Source organism: Eretmochelys imbricata, chromosome 7 (assembly GCF_965152235.1).
Source record: "Eretmochelys imbricata isolate rEreImb1 chromosome 7, rEreImb1.hap1, whole genome shotgun sequence".
Taxonomy (NCBI): Eukaryota; Metazoa; Chordata; order Testudines; family Cheloniidae; genus Eretmochelys; species Eretmochelys imbricata.
The window spans coordinates 102633884-102653252 of record NC_135578.1 but is presented as its reverse complement, the minus strand read 5'-3'; the positions used below and the strand labels follow the sequence as shown (position 1 = coordinate 102653252).

General features: G+C 38.3%; 1 protein-coding gene across 1 annotated transcript in view; it reads left to right on the top strand.

Moving 5' to 3' along the window:
* Window positions 1-19369, top strand: part of DOCK1 (dedicator of cytokinesis 1) — a 549703-nt gene that overhangs the window by 117113 nt on the left and 413221 nt on the right. Inside the window, exon 24 of the mRNA XM_077822901.1 lies at window positions 18181-18251. Within this exon, the coding sequence (XP_077679027.1) occupies window positions 18181-18251 (71 nt within the window). The remainder of the gene's footprint in view (window positions 1-18180; window positions 18252-19369) is intronic.

Below are 19369 nucleotides of genomic sequence, written 5' to 3'. Positions count from 1 at the left end.
TTTAGAACAATTTACCTGGATTGTTTAAAGATTTAGAAAATAAAAATGATTCCTGAGTGTAACTTCTCAAATAGATAGTCCTCAGATGTGCCAACCTCACGCTGTGCATACTTGAGGGATGCTTTAAGTTTAAGCAATCTTTACTCCTTCCCCAATCCTGCGGTTGGCAAGCGGTTGAACTAGCATCCAGTAGAAATTTCTCTGAGAATCATTCTGTTAGCCAGGGATCAGCAAAGCACATTTCGCATCAGCTTTCAGTGCTTTCCCAAACCCAGCTGGCCCCTGACATACACACTTTGCTGAGGGGGAATGGTTGGCATAAAGCTTTGCGCCATCTCTTAACTTGCCTGTTCTGGGGTTATCCTGAGCTGCCTTGTTCCAGGCTTGCCAATTTATACCTCTCTAGGATCAAGGATCTGGCCCAGAATATTTAAAATTAACTTTTGTATTTGTTGGTACAAAAATTATACTTGAGAAAGATATTTATCATGAGAGGACATGCGTGGATTTTTGGAGTTGTTTTGGTTACCTTTCTGGAGCTCTTTGGAGTTAATTTTACAAAAAGCGATTTTTCAAGCTGCATATATTTTTAAATTTTGATTTTTAACAATTAATGCATATGATTTAAAAACAGGTAATTCTGATCAAGATTGATTAGTTGAGTTTGTACAACTATTGACTTAATAGGATATATTTGAAAACTTTGGTTTGACTTAACTAAATATAACTAATAAGAAATGAGTGAAAATGCTTTCTCCTAGGCACCAAATAATTTTAAGTGATGTAACCTTGATTTCCTGAGTTAGTATAATACAAATTATATTTAGATGCAGTCACTTTGTTAATACATATCAAAGCTTGTTTTGCAATCCATTGCCTGGAAAAAATTAATTTTTCTCCATATATTTTTTGTGGATCTGTGACAGGGAATGTTAGGTTTCCTTTTGCACTTTCAAGTTAGCTTCCTTTAATACTACGGTAAATTAAAAACTATGGTTCATCCCACAAGAAACATGTTCTTTAGTTTTAAGGCGGGAAACAAAATCTGAATGCTGTAATTTTGAGCCACTGCAGCATGTTTGTATCCTTGGTGGTAGTCTGTACAAATGCTGACTAGGGCTGATCTTGCTAAGCTTGCGGGTTTGACAGGATCACAGCCCAAGGTAATACTCATGTAGCTGTATTGTATTTTCTGTTGAATACATGGGAGATAGAAGTAACCTTGAAATCACATTATGAATAAATCTAGTAAAAGCAGCTTTACTACTTCATCATATAAATAGCTTTCCTAATTGTACATGCTGGATGTTCAGTAACAATATACTCAATTTCTTGACTACACGACTAGGGATGCAATTTCAAATGAATGATTTAGAAAAACAGACACATATTAAATTAGATGTTTTGTTCTATAGGATACCAAACTAGTTTCTGTTAATCTGTACAGATTTAATTGTGTTTTTTCTCTTGTATTTATGCAAAATACACTTAGTTTGTTGTTTCATCAAATACTGTTTATTCAAAACACTAAGCAGAATACTGTAGTTGAACTAGTAGTATAAAATCACTTTTTAAAAACAGCTGCTTTGACAGGTATTTGGGTTTTTTGCTTCTGCTGTTCCTTGTTGGTATAAATCCAAGAATGGATTGGAAATTGGGATTTTCTTCTGTTGTAAGATTTTGTTTTTGTTTACATAGAACTATCGTTTGGTTTTTACAGTGGTTTGCTACTGACTCTTTTTTGACTCTTTTATTCTTAAGTTCCATTTTTGTGTTTCCGAAAGGATGGCTCAGTCTTCACAAGAGGCCTACATTATGAGCAAAAATAAAATCAATAAATAAAGTCCCCCATCTTTCATGTACTACATTATTTAAAAGCTGTCAGAAGTGGTTTTAAACCACTTAGCGGGGCTATTCCATCTCATTTTCTATTTGCTCTAATATGGTAAAGAAATGCTTGTGCATTATAGACATTGGCTTTGCAGTTTAATATTAGTCTAATATCGAGAGGCAGAAGAGTGCCATGATGCAACATAATGCTCTAATGTGTATGTGTCCTTTAATGTAGCTTTATGCTAACGTGACAGAATATTAGTTTGTTAAATTCTGGGGTTTCAGCATAACATTTTCATAGTGGATTGTCCTCTGTGTGTCGTACATTCCCCAAATCTGGAAACATAAATTCATGATAAATCCGCTGAGTAGAGCAACATTTCATTATATTATTTTTAAGAAAAAAAGATGATTATTGCAACTATACAAATATAAAACATGCTTCAGTTCTACTACATTGTTAAGGTTTTTTCTTCCACACCTTGTTACATTTGGTGATCTAGTGTGTTGAAAAGGTCATTTACCAAGGTGGTCTAGATTTCTTTGGGGACTGGTGATAGAATATATACAAAGGATTAATGCTGGTTGTGACAAAGTAAACTGTCACAAGGAAAAAGGAAAAACTCAAGGTCTTTCAGGGGTCGAATGTACAAGGAAGGAAGATATAGAAAGTATTCATCTAAATCAGGTTTAGAACTATGCCGTGGTGCAGGTGGCATCACCCAATGATAGAGGGAAGAGAGGAGCCTGGGATAGTAGTGAGCTTTAGGAAAATATGCTGTCGGTGAGAGGATTCTGGAACCTATAAAAATCTCTTTTAAGACAGTACATAGAAGGAGAGGCAGCACCAGGGAAGGGTGTACTGCTACAGGAATGCTAGGGGAAACAACACCAGAGAATGGCATGCTAAAGGTAGCACCAGCTCAAAGTGAAACATCCATCCAAGATACTAATCTGATCCCCATCACCCTTGTATCTGAGCCCCTGACAGTCTGTGTGTACTTATCCTCTCAACACTTCTGTGGGGTAGGGAAGTCCTATTTATCTCCATTTTTAACAGGTGGGGAGCTGAGGTGCAGAGAGCTATGCGACTTGCCCAAAGTCACACAGCCTTGGTCTCCCAAGATCTAGGCTAGTCCCATAATCACTGGACCATTCTGCATCTTATTTTAGGTTGCTAAATGACAATTGCATGTCCTTTAAACAAAAGCCGAGCACCTATAGAACTTAATAGTTAAAATCAATCTTCTTGTAAATATCACGCTGCTCTCAAAAAAACCCATCAACATAGTAGGCCTGATTTTCAGTTACATTGATGGCAGTTGTGTGTATTCAGTGCCTTAAAGTGAGGCCAACTCTTCTTATCAAACGTTACTGATGAAAGAGGTAGTACTTACTGTGGGGTATGAGTTAAGACTGTAGTACTGAAATAAATATATATTTCAATATATACATATATGATGAGAATTCTTTTTCATGTGGGCAAAATAAGTCAGATGTCCCCATGGAAGGACAAACACCAAAAATTATAAGTTTGCTTAATTGCATCCAGTTTTCTTCAAACATATTTTATGTCTGAGTTTTCAAGGAGGTTTAATTACACTGTATTTAGAGGAGTCGTAACAAGTCAAATTCCTCCTCAGGGCCTGTCTTTTGAAGTGACATATGCAAGATATAGGCCAACCAGTAATGACTAGGTGTGTCATACCAGTGCACAACCCAACCCAACTAGTGCGGGGGCTTTGTCACCCCTGCCCTGCAGCCACTGCTCACAAACAGCCTTCCAGCACATAAGCCACCCTGAGTGTCTGTGTGTAACTGCAGCCTGCCAGTTACACCAGGACTGTCACAAGCCTTCGTTATACAGCAGGGTGTATTTGCCACCAGTCCCGGATCTTACCCCAGAAATGTATGCCCTGTACTGCCCAGCTCTCTCCTGGACAGTACAAATATATTAAGTCCATTGTTCCTCTAAGAGAATAAGATGCCAGTTTATTATATTAAATAGAGTTACCCTGCCACTTCATCTTAAACACACTGGATTAGGTAAAACAGTTAAACACATTTATTAACTACAAAGAGAGAGATTTTAAGTGAATACAGGTAACGAGGCGTAAAAGTCAGAAATGCCTACAAGAAAAATAAAGATAAAATGCTTAATAGTGTCTAACTTAACGAGCTATATTAGATTCAAACAAAATTTCTCACCACATACTTCCAGCAAGTTTACTGACCAGACTCTTCAGGTCAGGACCACCCTTCATCCTGAGAGTCCACTGGCTCTTTTCCTTTGTCATCTTAGATGCAATGCTGAGGGGGGGGGGGGTCTGCTCCTTTTTTTTTTCTTTTAGTTTCAGTCCCCCTCTTGAAAAACCATTTCCAGCTGGAAACTAGGAGACAAAGAGTCTGTGTGGAAGGATTTTTCCCACCTGTGTGAGCTTCCTTTGTTTTCCTTCCTGCTTGAAGCCTCTGTTTACTGCTTAAATGCAAATTAAGACAAGCACAGGTTCCATTGTTTAGGACAGACCTGATTGCCAACTTCTGCTTGGTCAGGGCTGTGGGGTTTGTATTATAAGATTCCCCTTCAGATATAGTGTTGCCACACATATTTTATCAGGACAATACTGAGCAGCAAACTTCGTTTTCAAACGATACCTTATAAAGCATACATTGCACAAAGGTTATTACAGTAGAGTGTGAATACAGGAGTATATTCTGTCACACTAGGTTATTGGCAAAAGTCTTCCCAGTACTTCTAAATGGTTCCTAACCATCAAATATGGCAATTTTCATGATAAACACAATTTTCTAATGGGGAAGGGGCTGAAATAGGAAACTTAAAAATTAAGAGGCTAGTGCTTACTTTCATCATGGAAATTTAAAAATTAAGACTAGTTTTGTCTTTGCCACTAATAGTTTCAGGTAGGCTACTACTGAAATAATTGTTTGGCATTATAAAAAATCTTGTAAATTTTTAAAATGTTTGGAGAAATGATTTAATGATTATTCAAATTATTTTATTTTTAAATGCCTTAAAAGGCCTCAAAGGATGACATGCAGAGATGTTCGTGATGATTGTAGAAATAACCTGCAATTTCCTGGTGCAACTATACAATATAAGAAATTCAGCCTGCATATTGCATGTACTAAGAACTGTGACTACCAATTACTGGTTACTTTAAACTATTTAAAGCAAACATTGGACTTTTTTTGAACCATATTATTTTCCTTTACTTGTCTTTATTTCCTGGCATAGTTAATTACCCTTTGCCATAGTTTACAAGTGTTTCAACAGGGTCATGCCATCAGTTTTTTCATTAAGAAGAAGTAATTCCTCTTCTTCATCTTTGTGTACAGTCTGATGAAAAGCCCACTAAGGTTTTTACTGACCATGGATCAGTCACTTAATCACATCCCCTTAAAAATATCACATCTGTGATACGCTTTGCGAGCTACCAAGATGTGCAAATGCTTTAAACTGAATAACCACATAAGCACATGTCTGTTATTCTTCTCCTTTCCTACCCCATTCCCTCTCTACTACTTTGTCTCCCTCATTTGTTGTGTTATATCTAAAATTTAGCTTGCAAGCAATTTAAGGTAAGTACTTTATTTATTTTCTGTGAAGTACTCATCCATTTCTTGTGTGGTATAAAATAATCGTTTATGACAATGTAGTTGTTTGAAATTATCCAAATCAAATAGATATACAGTAATAGTACAGATATACCAGAGATGGGTATTCTAATTCTGTATGCTAGTGCTTACTTCCTAATGAGATCACTTAATGATTGTTAGTTTCTAAGGTGCCACAAGTACTCCTTTTATTTTTGCGGATACAGACTCACATGGCTGCTACTCTGAAACCTGGTAAAATCCTATTCAGTGTTAAAAATTCTGGAATTGAAGCATTTTGTTTTTGTGCTTCCTAGTGCTCTTTTTCGTATGTGTTTAGGTTTTTTTTATATGGAAATAGGTCTTTTCTTTAGACTAATTAAAACCTGTAGTTTCTGTGAGTATGAGAACAGGGATCTGAACTTTGGCTCCGTGCTGTACAAGTGTGTTAGTAATTCTAATTTAAAATGTTAATTTTAAGAATTTAATAAACTACTTAATTGTTTGGAGTTGTTCCTGATGTTGTATCAGTATCTGAAGACTATTTGTCATTTTATGAAATTAATATGCACTCTTTATTTCAGCATCTGGGAATAATTTAGATTGTAATGATGTTTCTGGTATTGTTGGGATCTATTTTCAGCTGCACCTTTTTAACAGAGTAAAAGTTAGGTTCACAGCTTAGCTTTTATAAAAGTTAGTATTTAGATAGAGTACCTTAAATGGGATTTTTTTTTTAAACTAATTTAGATTCACTTTTTCTATGGCTATGTTGCCTAACCATATCATTCCTGCCAGTAAATTCGTTCATCAGATTATTTATGGAAAGAAAACACCAAAATGACATGCACACAATGAAAGCAGATTTAATATTTTATTTGAACAAATTTATTTTTTTATTAGTACAAATGTTTTGAAGTATTTACCCAACTCTAGTTCAGTGCTGAAATTGAGAATTGTTTTGAGAACCCCTTTCTATTTAACTAGTGATAAATATTTTTTATTGTTTGTTCCATCTTTGTATCAGTCATAATATTTTAAGAGTCATGAATGTATATCATTGTGTAGTTCAGTGTAAAACAAAATTGTGCATTTGCATTTCAGAAGAGTACATGAATTGATTTTATTCTAAGATTAGTTTCTTGTGCATGCTGTTTGACTTTCTCTTTGCACTAAAGTTCATATCTTTTCAAATTAATTGTCCTTTTTGTCAATACTGCTCCCTCTTGATTTCTGCTGGTTTTCTACTGTTAAGAACATTTCTACGCTCATTTGCAGCCGTGCATTGCTACTGGGGGCGCAAAGTTGAAGTAATTGATCATAAATTGGCCCAACGGAGGGAGGAACTCTGCCAACCCTGACTCAGCTCAGCAGTCTGAAATTTCAGATGATAAATATTTCTCACATGAATACATTCTTACATATACTTGAAATTGGTTCTAAATGTCAGTTGTCAATAAAAACTTATTTTCAAAATCATTTTACAGTTTAGTCATGCTGGGAAGTGCTTACCTTTTGAACTTTCAGATTACAGGGCTGAGAAGTGAGTTTATTTTTTCCCCAGGTAATTTGAAAGCATCATATGGAATGAATTTGACAGAAATCACAGTGAAAATGTTGCACTATGGAGTGGTCAGCCAGTTCTAGGTTTTGGGTAGCCCTGTGTGGAATAACATTTGGAGCCCCATCAACAGTTCCCACGTACTACTGTGGAAATATGAGACACAGTTTTCCAATTCAAACTGGAACAGGTGCAAAGGAGGACTACTAGGGTGATGGGGAAAGGAGATTATCTTACCTGAGGAAGCTAAGGAAGTTTGGCTTGTTTAGCCTACCAAAACAAAAGCTGTGAGTTGGTAGGATTGCTCTCGCGAGACACATCAGAGAGGGAGAAACGCTTTTTAAACAAAAATGTTGGCTCAAGAACAGATGGGTATAAACTAGCCATGATTAAATTTGGGCTGGAAATTAAAAGAAGATTTCTAAACATCTGTGGAGTGAGGTTCTGGAACAGCTTCCCACTAGGAGCAGTACAGGCAAGCAATCTAACTAGTTTTAAGATGGAGTTTGATAAATTTATGAATGGAATTATATGATGGGATTTCTTGTGATGATAGGAGACTGGATTTGATGAACCAGGTGGTCCCTTTCAATCCTATGTTCTGATTTTTTTTTTTCTTCTTCTCCAGCCTGGCTTAGACTTCCCTGAGTCTGTGATGAACCAACTGCTGCTTATTTGTAAGGCTCTTTGGACTTAGGTGGACCCCAGATAGCAACTGGGAAGACTGGAGATGAAGGCAAAATGAACCTTTCTATGCACTACATGAGAGGGCAGTTGGGAAATTCAGTACAGAGAAGAGATGGGAGGAAGAAGTGGGGATGAAAACACACCCTTTTTAGTGGTTGAATGTAGGGTTGGCAGTAGCAGACTCTAGTCTGGGCTATCCTTATGCAATTCTTAATATCATTTTAATGTCTAAACACTACAGTGATAAATGCTCCATATATTTTTAAGATAAACTATCTGCCACAGCTCTCTGTCACAAGCTTCGTAATGGCAGCCTGGGAATTGAGAATAGTGTTCTCTCTCTTCAGGCTTTTCTGTGCATGTAGTGTATACACCAAAATGACTCTCCCTCTTTGCTTTGTTTATTTCTCATAAATTTGTAGAATTTATGAGAAATAAACACTGGTGATTGATCTATTCGTGTTAGGTTTATATAAAGAATGGAGTCTTCTAGTTCTTCAAAAAGAGGCAGTAAAAGATGGCTTTGGAATTTTAAAATTATTTGATCTGAAATCAGTCTAATTGTCCTTTAGTTATTTAATTTCCAAATTGTGTTTCCACATGGTCTTTGATTTTTTGTCAGTAATGGATAGAACACCAGGAGAAAAATCATTAAATCTTTTTTGCTTCTCCTGATGTTAAGACAATAACTCAGTGCCTGTGTTTAATAGTCATTGAAATGGTTGTCCTTGTGCATTTCTCATTGGTTTTCCATGGAACAAATTAAAGTCTATTTAATTAAAGCTGGAACACTGATAGTAGCTTGCTTCAGGGCAGTGACAGCTATCAAAATGTGCCAGGCAGCAAGTTGATGCTCATTATATACTCTTTTTAAGATTACTGCTTTGATACAATGTTACAAGGATGATCTTGAGTCAGCCAGTATGAGGTCAGGCCAGTATTGCTGGTCCCTGCCTGAACTTTCAGTTCTCCCAGTTTTCTATGAAGGGGATTTTCTATATATTTTTTTCTATATCTCTGTCACTAGTTGCTTAATTTATTTGTTTTAGTGGAAATATCACTATTTAAAACAGTGAAGTATTCTGATGCCGTGTACGTGTCTCCCCCTTCCTTCCTCCACTGAAAAGACCTTCTCTTTTTGTTAAAGGGAAGATTTTTATATTATGTAGATTACTTGATCGCTAGCCAACCTCTGCCTGAGAGCCTAGAAGTTCCATGATAGATAAATGTATGAGCCAAAAAGGAACTTACTTTGGAGCCATTCTGGTTTGACTAATTGGTGGACCACAAGATAAGAAACCTCTAGCTAGCCATAAACAAGACGTATTAGGCCCAAAGGGATATTGAGACTGAATTATTTTCCTTTCCCTAGCGAAAAATTAGTGTGACATGTTATGTAACTCCAGGCGTATGCAAAAAATATTTAACACACTAACCTTGTAATTGAGTTAGATATGTTCAGACATGACCATATTTTCTGTGGTGATTTGAGGAATCTATGTACATCATCTTATAAATTCTGGTTGATATGAAATTGTGGAATCATAGAATGACTCTGTATGTGGGGGGTGGGATAGCTCAGTGGTTTGAGCATTGGCCTGCTAAACCCAGGGTTGTGAGTTCAATCCTTGAGGGGGCCATTTAGGGATCTGGGGCAAAAATTGGGGATTGGTCCTGCTTTGAGCAGGGGGTTGGACTAGATGACCTTCTGAGGTCCCTTCCAATCCTGATATTCTATGGATCTATGAATCTTCCATTTGGTCACAGCAGCTGTGTCACATATTTACTGGACCAGGGATAATGGTCAATTGTTAGCCTTAATGGTTACCTATTGAGTTTAAAAACCTTGGGGACAACTGGTTGATCAAAGCCAGGGCAGCCAGTTTTCTCCAACTTCCCTGGAGGGTGCTCAGTTTTAGCGAGTGGAAAATGCCTAGCTGCAGAACAAAGAAACCAGGTATTTCTGGTGGGACATATACCTTGAAGAGACACACAGGATGCTTTGTGCTAGAGAAGAAAAGAAGAAGCTGGTGTACTTTCATAGTGGTGGCGGGGTGTCCTGTTTAAGTGCAGGATCAGCTGAGGAACAAGGAAGCTAGCTGACCTAGAGAGGGAGAGAAACTCCATGATTAAGGGAAGAAGCCATGAGCTGCAGGAGAAGGATCCTAGCCACCCCAGAGAATTCTCCAGAGTGGTGAGGAAACTGAGGCAGGGAAACAAATAAAAGTGTATATTATTTTATTTTGTACAGATCTGTGTATTTCTTGTGCAGTCTACTAAGTAATGAGTAATTTCTTTTAGAATTCTGTGCAGAGTCTGTCTGTCTGCTTTCAGTATCACATGCCCCAGAAGAGTTAAACTGGAAACCTGGAGTGCCCACACAGTTGGAGTTTTGGGGAGGGTTTACTTAAGTTTCTGGAGAGTATGAGGGGTCAGCACAAGTTCTGGGGCCTTGGCATCTGGGTCACCTGGTCCCATTTCTGTGAAGGGATAACAAACTGACAGCCTGTGTCCTGGAAATGTTCTGGAGAAGCCAAGGAAAGAGACAGTGCTGGAGCCTGCTCAGATCAAGGGAAGCTTCAAGCACATGGGTCCAGTGGATTGAGATGCAACAGAGCAGCCTGGGGATTGTCCTGTGGATGGAGCTTTTGAGTGCGATACTGTTCTCATTTTCTTCATTAGCACATTAGACAACCTGCTATGAAAAGTGAAGGTAGATGCCTTTACCTGTATATCAGAGTTGATATGCCTGCTCTTTTATCTGGAATGATTTTTTTCCCACTGTAACAAAATACTTTCCCCATTTCATAGCTCGTGGGAGACTTTTTTCTGTGAGATGGTGAAGTCCAGGGATCAAATAGGATTGTTTTAGAGACCTCCTAATCTGAAGTCTTTCTATCCTACTGTCCCCTCTGAGACTCTGAATCACTTCTTCAGTCAAAACTTAAAGGGAAAGGAGGGTTTTGAATCTAATCTTTAAAGCAGCATACGTTTTGTGACTGTTGGAAAACAGGGTGGGGTTCATGTTCTGTTACTCTCAGAAAACCTCAGCCCAGAGTTCCTTGCTAATTGCCCCTCAAGGAAGAGAAAATTTTGAATCCTTAGCAAGCAGTTGTCAGGAACCCCTGGTATTCCATATGGTTCCCACACTGGGAATTATGAGGCGTCTCTGTATCTGGCTTGGGAGAAAGTCTGCTAGCAGGAAAAAGTGAGTGCTCTCAGGAGTGGGCACTCCTTACAGTCCTGTTGCTCTGTGGCATGGGCAGAGTGTTCCTGCCCCACTCCTGTGTGGGAAGATTTTTTAAGGATAGGACCGCTTTTGCCACACCCCAGAAGAAGATGCTGGAACCCTCTCATGACCTGGAAGATGATGTAGATAACCACAAGTCCCCTTGAAATCACTGAGGCATCAGGAAGAAATGGCCTACCACATGCATGGCCCCCTAAACTCTTCATTACTTTGGAAAAAAAATCTCCCATTGTTTCTATCTTGTCCCATTTATATTACAGCGTATCAGAAATATGCAAATGTCCTTTCCAATATGTAGAACCGTTGGTTATTAAAATATAAAAACATTGCCAAACTCATACATCATTGCTTATTTCTTTACTTTTAGGATTCCATCCCACAAAGCTATTCACTTGCGGTCTGACCTAAAACCCATTTCTTCAGTAGGTGTCTTTTTATTGTATGATGGGGATGTGGATCAGACCATTACTAGCCAGATGGTGGCCTTTTTCACAATCTAGGCCTCAGGAATTTTTTTGTCCTTGATATAGTGATCCGGATTTGGATGCCAGATGTGCCATTAGACACCAATGCCAGTGTTTCTTGAGTGGAGGTGGAAGAAGACTAAAAGGCATTCCTACACTGGATCTATCTTGTCATGTTCAGTTCTGTTGCCAAGACCACAAAACTAATAACCTTAGTAGATGGCTCTTAACTATTTGGAGAAGGGAACATCTCCTTTTTGAAGTTGTTTTTCTCAGTGGTGTGTATTTCTGGTTCATCCATCTAACTGAAATCAGTTTAATATGCGTTTTCTTAAGAAATATGTAAATTAATAATTGCTTCATACATTATTCAAGAAAAAGCTTATTTTGTATCACTGATAGCTCTTCTAATCTTATATAAAGATATGCTAATGGATTTAATTAAAATAATTATACTGAATAATGTACCCTGAACTTTACCCTAAAATAGTACATATTAATTATCATCAGTAGTCATATTTCTAGCTACAAAGACAATTACAATATTCGATTGATATTAGATAAGAAACCAAATATTTTTCCCTTTTTTTGTTTAAAGATTAGGCTTGAGTATGAGTAGTGTAATTTATCTGTGACATCATGACACTTGGTGTTGGAAGGAGTTGTGATCATAAATAAATATGAGGACTTCTCTGTCTAGTGATTTATGGTCTATTCTGATTTGATTTTGAGAGCCTGCAACTGCTGTTGACTTAAATGGGAGCTGCAGGTGCTCATCGTTTCTCAGAATGATGCCCTGATGTAGGGCTCTGATTCTTTTTTGCCTTTCTGAAATTTTTTTAAGGGGCTAAAGTTATTCAGTAATGCAGATACTATTTATATGAAAAAAGAAGACCCAAGACAAAGGGAGATAATTCTCCTTTTCTGAATGGCTGTGTTACATCTGCATCTGGAATATTATGTTCCTTCCTGGTCGCTACATCGGTAGAAATATACTGGCAAAATGGTGGGAGATTGAAGAAAAGCAGCCAAAATGATCAGGGATTATCACAGTTGACTTACTAAGATAGATTTAAAAATAACTGTGTATCAATAATTATTGGAGTTTTACAAAATTAATAAATTACTATACTTTCACATTACGATTGTCACATTTTCAATAACTGGGGTGAGGCAAAAACCAAGAGATCTTGGCCAAATTATTCCAGAAACAATACTATAATAGGAAAGCACATGTTATAAGCACATAATCATAGAAGTTAGATACAGAAAAAAGCCTATTAAGTCATCCAAGTCCATCACCCTGTCAATTCAGGTCATAACTCTACAATGCATTTTCTAGTATTTTATCCAATTGATTTTCAGTCTCCCAATCAACAAGGCTTTTATCATCTCTGTGGAGGCATTATTCCACATCTCACTAATAACTTGGATTGTCTATTATTAATATCTACTTAGTCTTAGTTACACCCTCATGTACATAATAAATAATTGTTTTTCCTTCTTGGTTTTTACACCATTCAAATATTTATAGGTATGCCCCTAAGAAAGCATTTTGAATTTTAACTTTAAAATTGCATTTGTGTGTGTGCACATTACAAATATGTGTATATATATACACACATATACACTCATTATAAATACACACACACACACCCAACCCTATACACAAACCTATCTTAAAGAAAATTTAGGTTGTAAATTCAAGCATTTGGTTAGGTAGTGCCACAATTAAGGTTGTCTGTGCAATCTTAATTCAGCCCATTTGTGCATATGCGTGTATTATCATATACTTTTTTCCCCCCAAAGAACCCTGCCTCATTCAGTGCACAGGATGGATGTTGCTCATTGGTGTTCATTTCTTCTTATTCTCATCATTCATTGTGTGTGGCCCTTTGCATTATTTGCTCCACACCATACCAAACCTTTCACTTAATACAGAATTAATTTCCTCATTGGCTAGTGCTCTCATTGTAGTATCTTAATTCTTAATGGATTTATCTTTACAACATTGTGAGATCTGGTGGTATTATCCACATTTTACAGATGGAGCACTGAGGCACAGAGATCAATGTCTAAATTATCAAGTGCCAAGTAATTTTAGGTGCTCAATTTGATAAGCCATGGGCCTCATTTTTCAGAGTACCTAACATTTTATTGCACTTTATATGTTCAGAGCAGAGGTCCCATTGATGTCAGTAGGAGCGATGAGTGCTTCTGCAAATTGAACCCCCAGATGTCTCAAATTGGGTACCCAGAAAATGAGGAAGACACAGTGGCCACCTGTGAAGTTTTGGTTTAAGTGACTTGCCACGCATCATGTCGGAATTCTAGCAGAAGCAGGAATTGAGTCCAGTTCTCCAGAGTGGCATTCAGCTGCCTTAACTATGAGCTCATTCTTTCTCTTCCTGTAGTTCTTTGGTTTATTCACCACAGGTTTATTCAACACACACCTTCCAACATTTTCAATAAATGCGGCAGTGGTCCTACAGAACACAGCCTTATTCTCTGTACTGTCCTTATTCATTCCCAGAGCACTGTCCATCCTGTGCACCGAATGAAACATGGGCCCTGAGGAAAAAATGTGATCATGTAATTAAAGACTGTGTCATGGTTAAGACCCTTAGTTTTTGGTTTTTATTTTGTTTTTAATTTTCTGGGAATTTATCTGTGTTTATTACAGAAATTTTAAAAATGGGTGAAAATTGCTGCAAAAATTAATGTTACAATTTTCTGGGTAAATATCAGTGTTAATATCAATCATCCTATTTTTTAACTCTTAAAAGACTGATAATCTGAAATGTAGATGATAGTTTTTCATTTTCAACCCATTTTAGCATGAAAAGTAATTCACTTTTATTGTTTTTGAATGCTGATAGCGTGGAAAGTTACCTGTAAAACTGGTAATCATAGATTCATTGAAATCTAAGACTGGAGAGGACCTCGATAGGTCATCTTGTCCAGTCCCCTTCACTGAGACAGGATCAAGTATTATCCAGACCAGTGGTTCTCAAACTTCATTGCACCACGACCCCCTTCTGACAACAAAAATTACTACATGACCCTAGGATGGAGGACCAAAGCCTGAGCCCGTCCTAGCCCTGCTGCCCCAGGCTGGGCGGGGGAAGGTGGGGGATGTGGAGCCAAAGCCCAAGGGCTTCAACCCCTGGCAGGGGGCCTATAACCTGAGCCCCGCCGCTGAAGACAAAGCCTGAGCCCTGCCACCCAGGGCTGAAGACCTCTGGTTCGGGCTTGGGGCCCCCTTTGGCCCTGGGCCCCAGCAAGTTTAACATCAGACCTGGCAACCCCGTTAAAACGGGGTCATGACCCACTTTGGGGTCTGACCTACAGTTTGAGAGCCACTGATTGAGACCATGCCTGACAGATGTTTGTCTAAACTGTTATTAAAACCTCCAATGACAGGGATTTCTCAATCATCCTAAGTATGTTGTTCCAGTGCTTAACTACCCTTACAGTTAGGAAGTTTTTTCTAATGTATAACCTAAATCTTCCTTGCTGCAATTAAAGCCCATTACTACTTGTCTGTCCTCAGTGGATAAGGAAAACAATATATCACCCTCCTCTTTATAGCAACCTTTTACTTACTTGAAGACTGTTACCATGTCCCCACTCAGTCTTCTCTTCTCCAGATTAAACGGACGCAATTTTTTCAGTCTTGCCTTGCATGTCATGTTTTCTAGACGTTTGATGGGTGCAGAATTGACAACAGTACATATGCCAGTGTTTGACGTATTACAGTACTTCTGACCTGACCTGGTTCTCTACTCTGGAAGAAGAGAGAGAGGCTTCGCAACGTGGGGTCTGGGAAGTTCCACTGTACTGAGCGTGACCCCCCCCACAGAATCCTGACCAGCTTCCCGCTCTGTAAAGAGAGATGGCAGTTACAGAACTGCCTCTCCTTCCAGAGTGGAGAGCTGGGTCCGGGAAGTTCCAGCACTTTCAAAATAAGGGTGAAAATCGGTAAAACCCACATCATAGCTTCTGTAAAACATGGGGAATTTTTGGCTAAAATTGATAAAAACCTAAAATGAAGGTCCTCATTCATAGTGTATATGCACAAGGAGGCAGTATTAAAGTTCCACATGAAACCTTGAGACTGGCATCTTCTAACTTTTGAGTGCTTGATTTTGTAATCGTAAGGTTCTTTTAATATAGTTTTTTGGATCTCTCTCTCTCTCTCTCTGTATATTTTATACACACACACACACACACACACACACACACATAATGTGTGTGAGAAAACTCTTACTAGTACCTTGGAAACTGACGTGTTGAAATGATTGACGTTTCACTGCTTGATAAATTCAAAAAATGAGCTATTGAGTCTTCAGTCAATCTAACAATCTAATTCGATGAATAGTTTTGATACTATATGATGCAAATATTTCATATTTATGTGTATATAATTAGGCTTGAATATTATTTTAGAGATGCAGCGTAATTTGAAGAATTCACCCCTGTGCTTCCTCTTCCTGTCACACTTTTTCTCTCCCTCCACTCTCTCTCTTTATCTGGTTGACACCCGATTTGTTACATTATGTTGAATTTAAATGCTTACACTTTCTGGAGCAAGGACCTATAGCTACACTTGTTTTGTGAGGCATTTGTCATCTTTTGAGGCACTTTAAAATATGATGTCAGCAGAGGGGATTGAGAACTCCTGATATCTATTCCTGACTGCACTCACCTAACTTCTTTTAGTTCCTTCTGTAAATATTTGTTATTTATCTACCTTAAAAGTTAGAAGGGGATCAATGAACATAAAGGTAGGGAGAGGGAGGAAACCCTTTGTCCTGTAATAAGAAAGGTCTTGGTTTGAGAAAAGCAGAACTTGCCTGATCTGAGCCTAACTTTTTCAGTGAGCTTCTGTGCTTTTCTGATTAGTTTCACTTGACTTAACAGTTGTGTTTAATTCTTATTTGAACTGTGCAAATTTTTTTTGCTATAATTAGATTTTGCAATGATAGTGGAACTAACTAGTGTCACTTGTACACAGTATTAAGCTATGATGTGTACATAAATATTACAAGACACTTATCTGATGTCATACTATGTTTAATCTGTGTGTGTGGTCAAGAGTAAAAGACGGAAGCTGCAATAACCTTAAATTTAAGATTTATGTAGAGTTAGTGGCTGTCAGTTTTGGCGCCATGAAAAAGATTTGAACCATAATAAAATTCATTAACTGAGGATTTATTAGCTAATATATTGTGAGCCAGAAAGGGAAGCTGAATACTTTAAATAATTCAGTGACTAAAGGGGTAAGGGAAAGAATGTCAGTTTACCTTCTTCGAGTAGTGTCCCTATGGGTGCTCCACTGTAGATGTTTGTGCACCTCTGTGCTGTCCATGGGAGAATTTCAATAGCAGTCCATCCCTCCCGTGGGGCTTTCCTCCACCCGTGAGGCCAGCTGGCATGCACGGGTATTCCCTCCTCAGTTCCTTCTCAACCGCCCTTGGCTAGAGACCGAGCTAGTAGCTGTCCATTCACAGATCATTAGCTCCTTTAGTTTTGCAAATTTTTGCTTCTCTTTAATAGTCTTTTCTTTTAGTATTTATTTCTGTTTCATTGGCCATGCCAAAAGAAAAAAGGGGGGGGGGGGGGGAGAAAAGAAAGGAAGAAAAAGTAGAAAAGGTTGCCTCCTTCCGACTCTGGTGGGGAGCGATCCCCCTGCAGTGCACAACGATCTGCCTGGCTCCCCAGGCTTCAAAAAATGTCTTAGCTGGAAGGATTCCATCCCGGTAATGGTTGGACATTTGCAGTGTATTCGCTGCGCGGGGAGAAGCACAATCTACAAAATTGTGGCTGGTGCCAGCTGCTGTAATCCAAGTCCAGGAAGGACAGAGTTAAAACTCCTGCTCACGGAGTCGACCCTCCATTCCCCAGAGTTCTGGTGAGAACTATCACCGCAACCTTCTACGTCAAAAGCAGGGGATCCCAAAGAAATGAGCCACTTGCTAAAGACATCTAAGAAAAGGTCTGTGAGTCCCCATAATGAGCCCAGATAGAGCAGGAAATGACCTCCAGCTCCATCAGTATCTTCGGTACCTATGGCGCCGAAGCTGCCTTGAGCTGGTACCCAGGGCACGCATGGTACCAAGCCGACAGAGCCAGTTGGACTGTCCAAAAACCCAGTGGGCATGGGCAAAGAAGTTCTGGTACCACTGGTGAATGAGAAACATAGATGTTCCGCACCAGGGAAGGCTACGTCAACTAGGTTGTCGGCACCGGCACCAACAGCTATTGGAACTGATACTAGTACCCCCTGCACCGACTGACTACAGGTGCACATTGGACCTCTTGCTCTCTGATGCACCGCACTCGCCCCTTCTCAGTACCAGGGCTCCGGTACCGGGGCTCCAGTACCAAGTTCACCAGGAGTAGTGGACACAATGGCATATCCACACCCTGCACTGTGTCTCTCCTCTTCAGACTCAGATAGTGAATGAGAGGACTTGAGTTTCTGTTGCATGTCCTAGCCACCATACTGGTCCACAGGTCCAGCCACCAGCTCCCTACACGCAGTGGCCATACTGAGACCTCTGGCAAACCCAGAGGCAACAAGCCTCACAGATCCCTAGTCTGGAGTACCAGCAGGCAAGGTTTAAATTGTTCATCTCATAATATTGTACAACTCCCTTATTTTTAATTTCTCTCCCTTTCAGTGAACTCTGCGTTGTAACTTTAGATTGTGGTAACTGTCAAACTGGTGTTTACACTGAGGTCATTGCTGTGTTTTTAATTTTTAGGGGGCTGCACTTAAATACTTGCCAACTATTGTCAATGATGTGAAATTGGTATTTGATCCAAAAGAACTTAGGTAAGTAATGTTAATAAAGTAATGTACTGTGTACTTCCTATTGTCTAGATCTTGTGTATAATTATTTAATGCACAATATTTTATATGAATTTTTATTGCTATCTTGGTAACTTAAATCCCTAGGACAAGAAATTATAATCATCTATGTTACTGCACTTTGATCAGAATTCTTTGCTCGAGCCATCTTCAGGAGTATACATACATATTTTTATTCTAAAGTAAAATGTGTGGTAGGGAAGCCTGTCTAGTAAAGATCATCTAATGAGATGCCAAAAATTGTAAATCATGTGAGTGATATCAGAATTATAGTTCATGTGTTTCGTGCATCACTCTGCACCTCAACTGATTTGAATAATGATAAGCTTTGTTTTAGTTCAATGCACACTAGTTGTGTGTGAAAATTTTACTAGAGCAAAAACAGTTATCTCTCCATGGACCCCTTTTACAAAAAAGGAAAAAGGGAAACATTTGTTTAAAAACGAAACAAATAACTAAGATTTGGTAGCACTGCTAATGTGTAAAAAGAAGAAAAAAAATAATAATTTATTTTAGATGTTTTGATTACAGACTCTATATTGTCTTCAATTGTATATTCTGTGATTTTATTGAGGTAGTTAAGAGAACATTCAAGTGTTAATAAAATAAATGTGGAAATTCAGAGTTAATTTAAAAAAAATGCTTGGAGGCTTGAAAATGAGAAGGCTATCATTCAAAAGCTGAATTTCAGTTTGGAAATACTCCGTACAAAAAATTATAATTATTGCTGAAACTTTTCATTGCACCCAGAAGCTAACGTATAACTTTTCATTTACCTATTTTGCATCCCACTGTATATCCTTTTCTATTAAGTCTCCTTGGGCCATGAGTATAGAGTTCTAAGACTAAGCCATTTTTGAAAGATGTATGGCAGCAAAAAGGATTGAAAAATTTGTCCAAAAGTGAAATACTGGCCATTGGACCATCTTACTGAAGTATGTTGTAAATTTTCCATCACTTTACGTCTTAATCAAGATTGGATGTCTTTCTAAGAGATATGCTTAGCTCAACCACAAGTTATAGGGCTTAATGCAGGAACTACTGGGTCAAGTTCAATAACCTCTGTTATGCAGGTTGTCAAC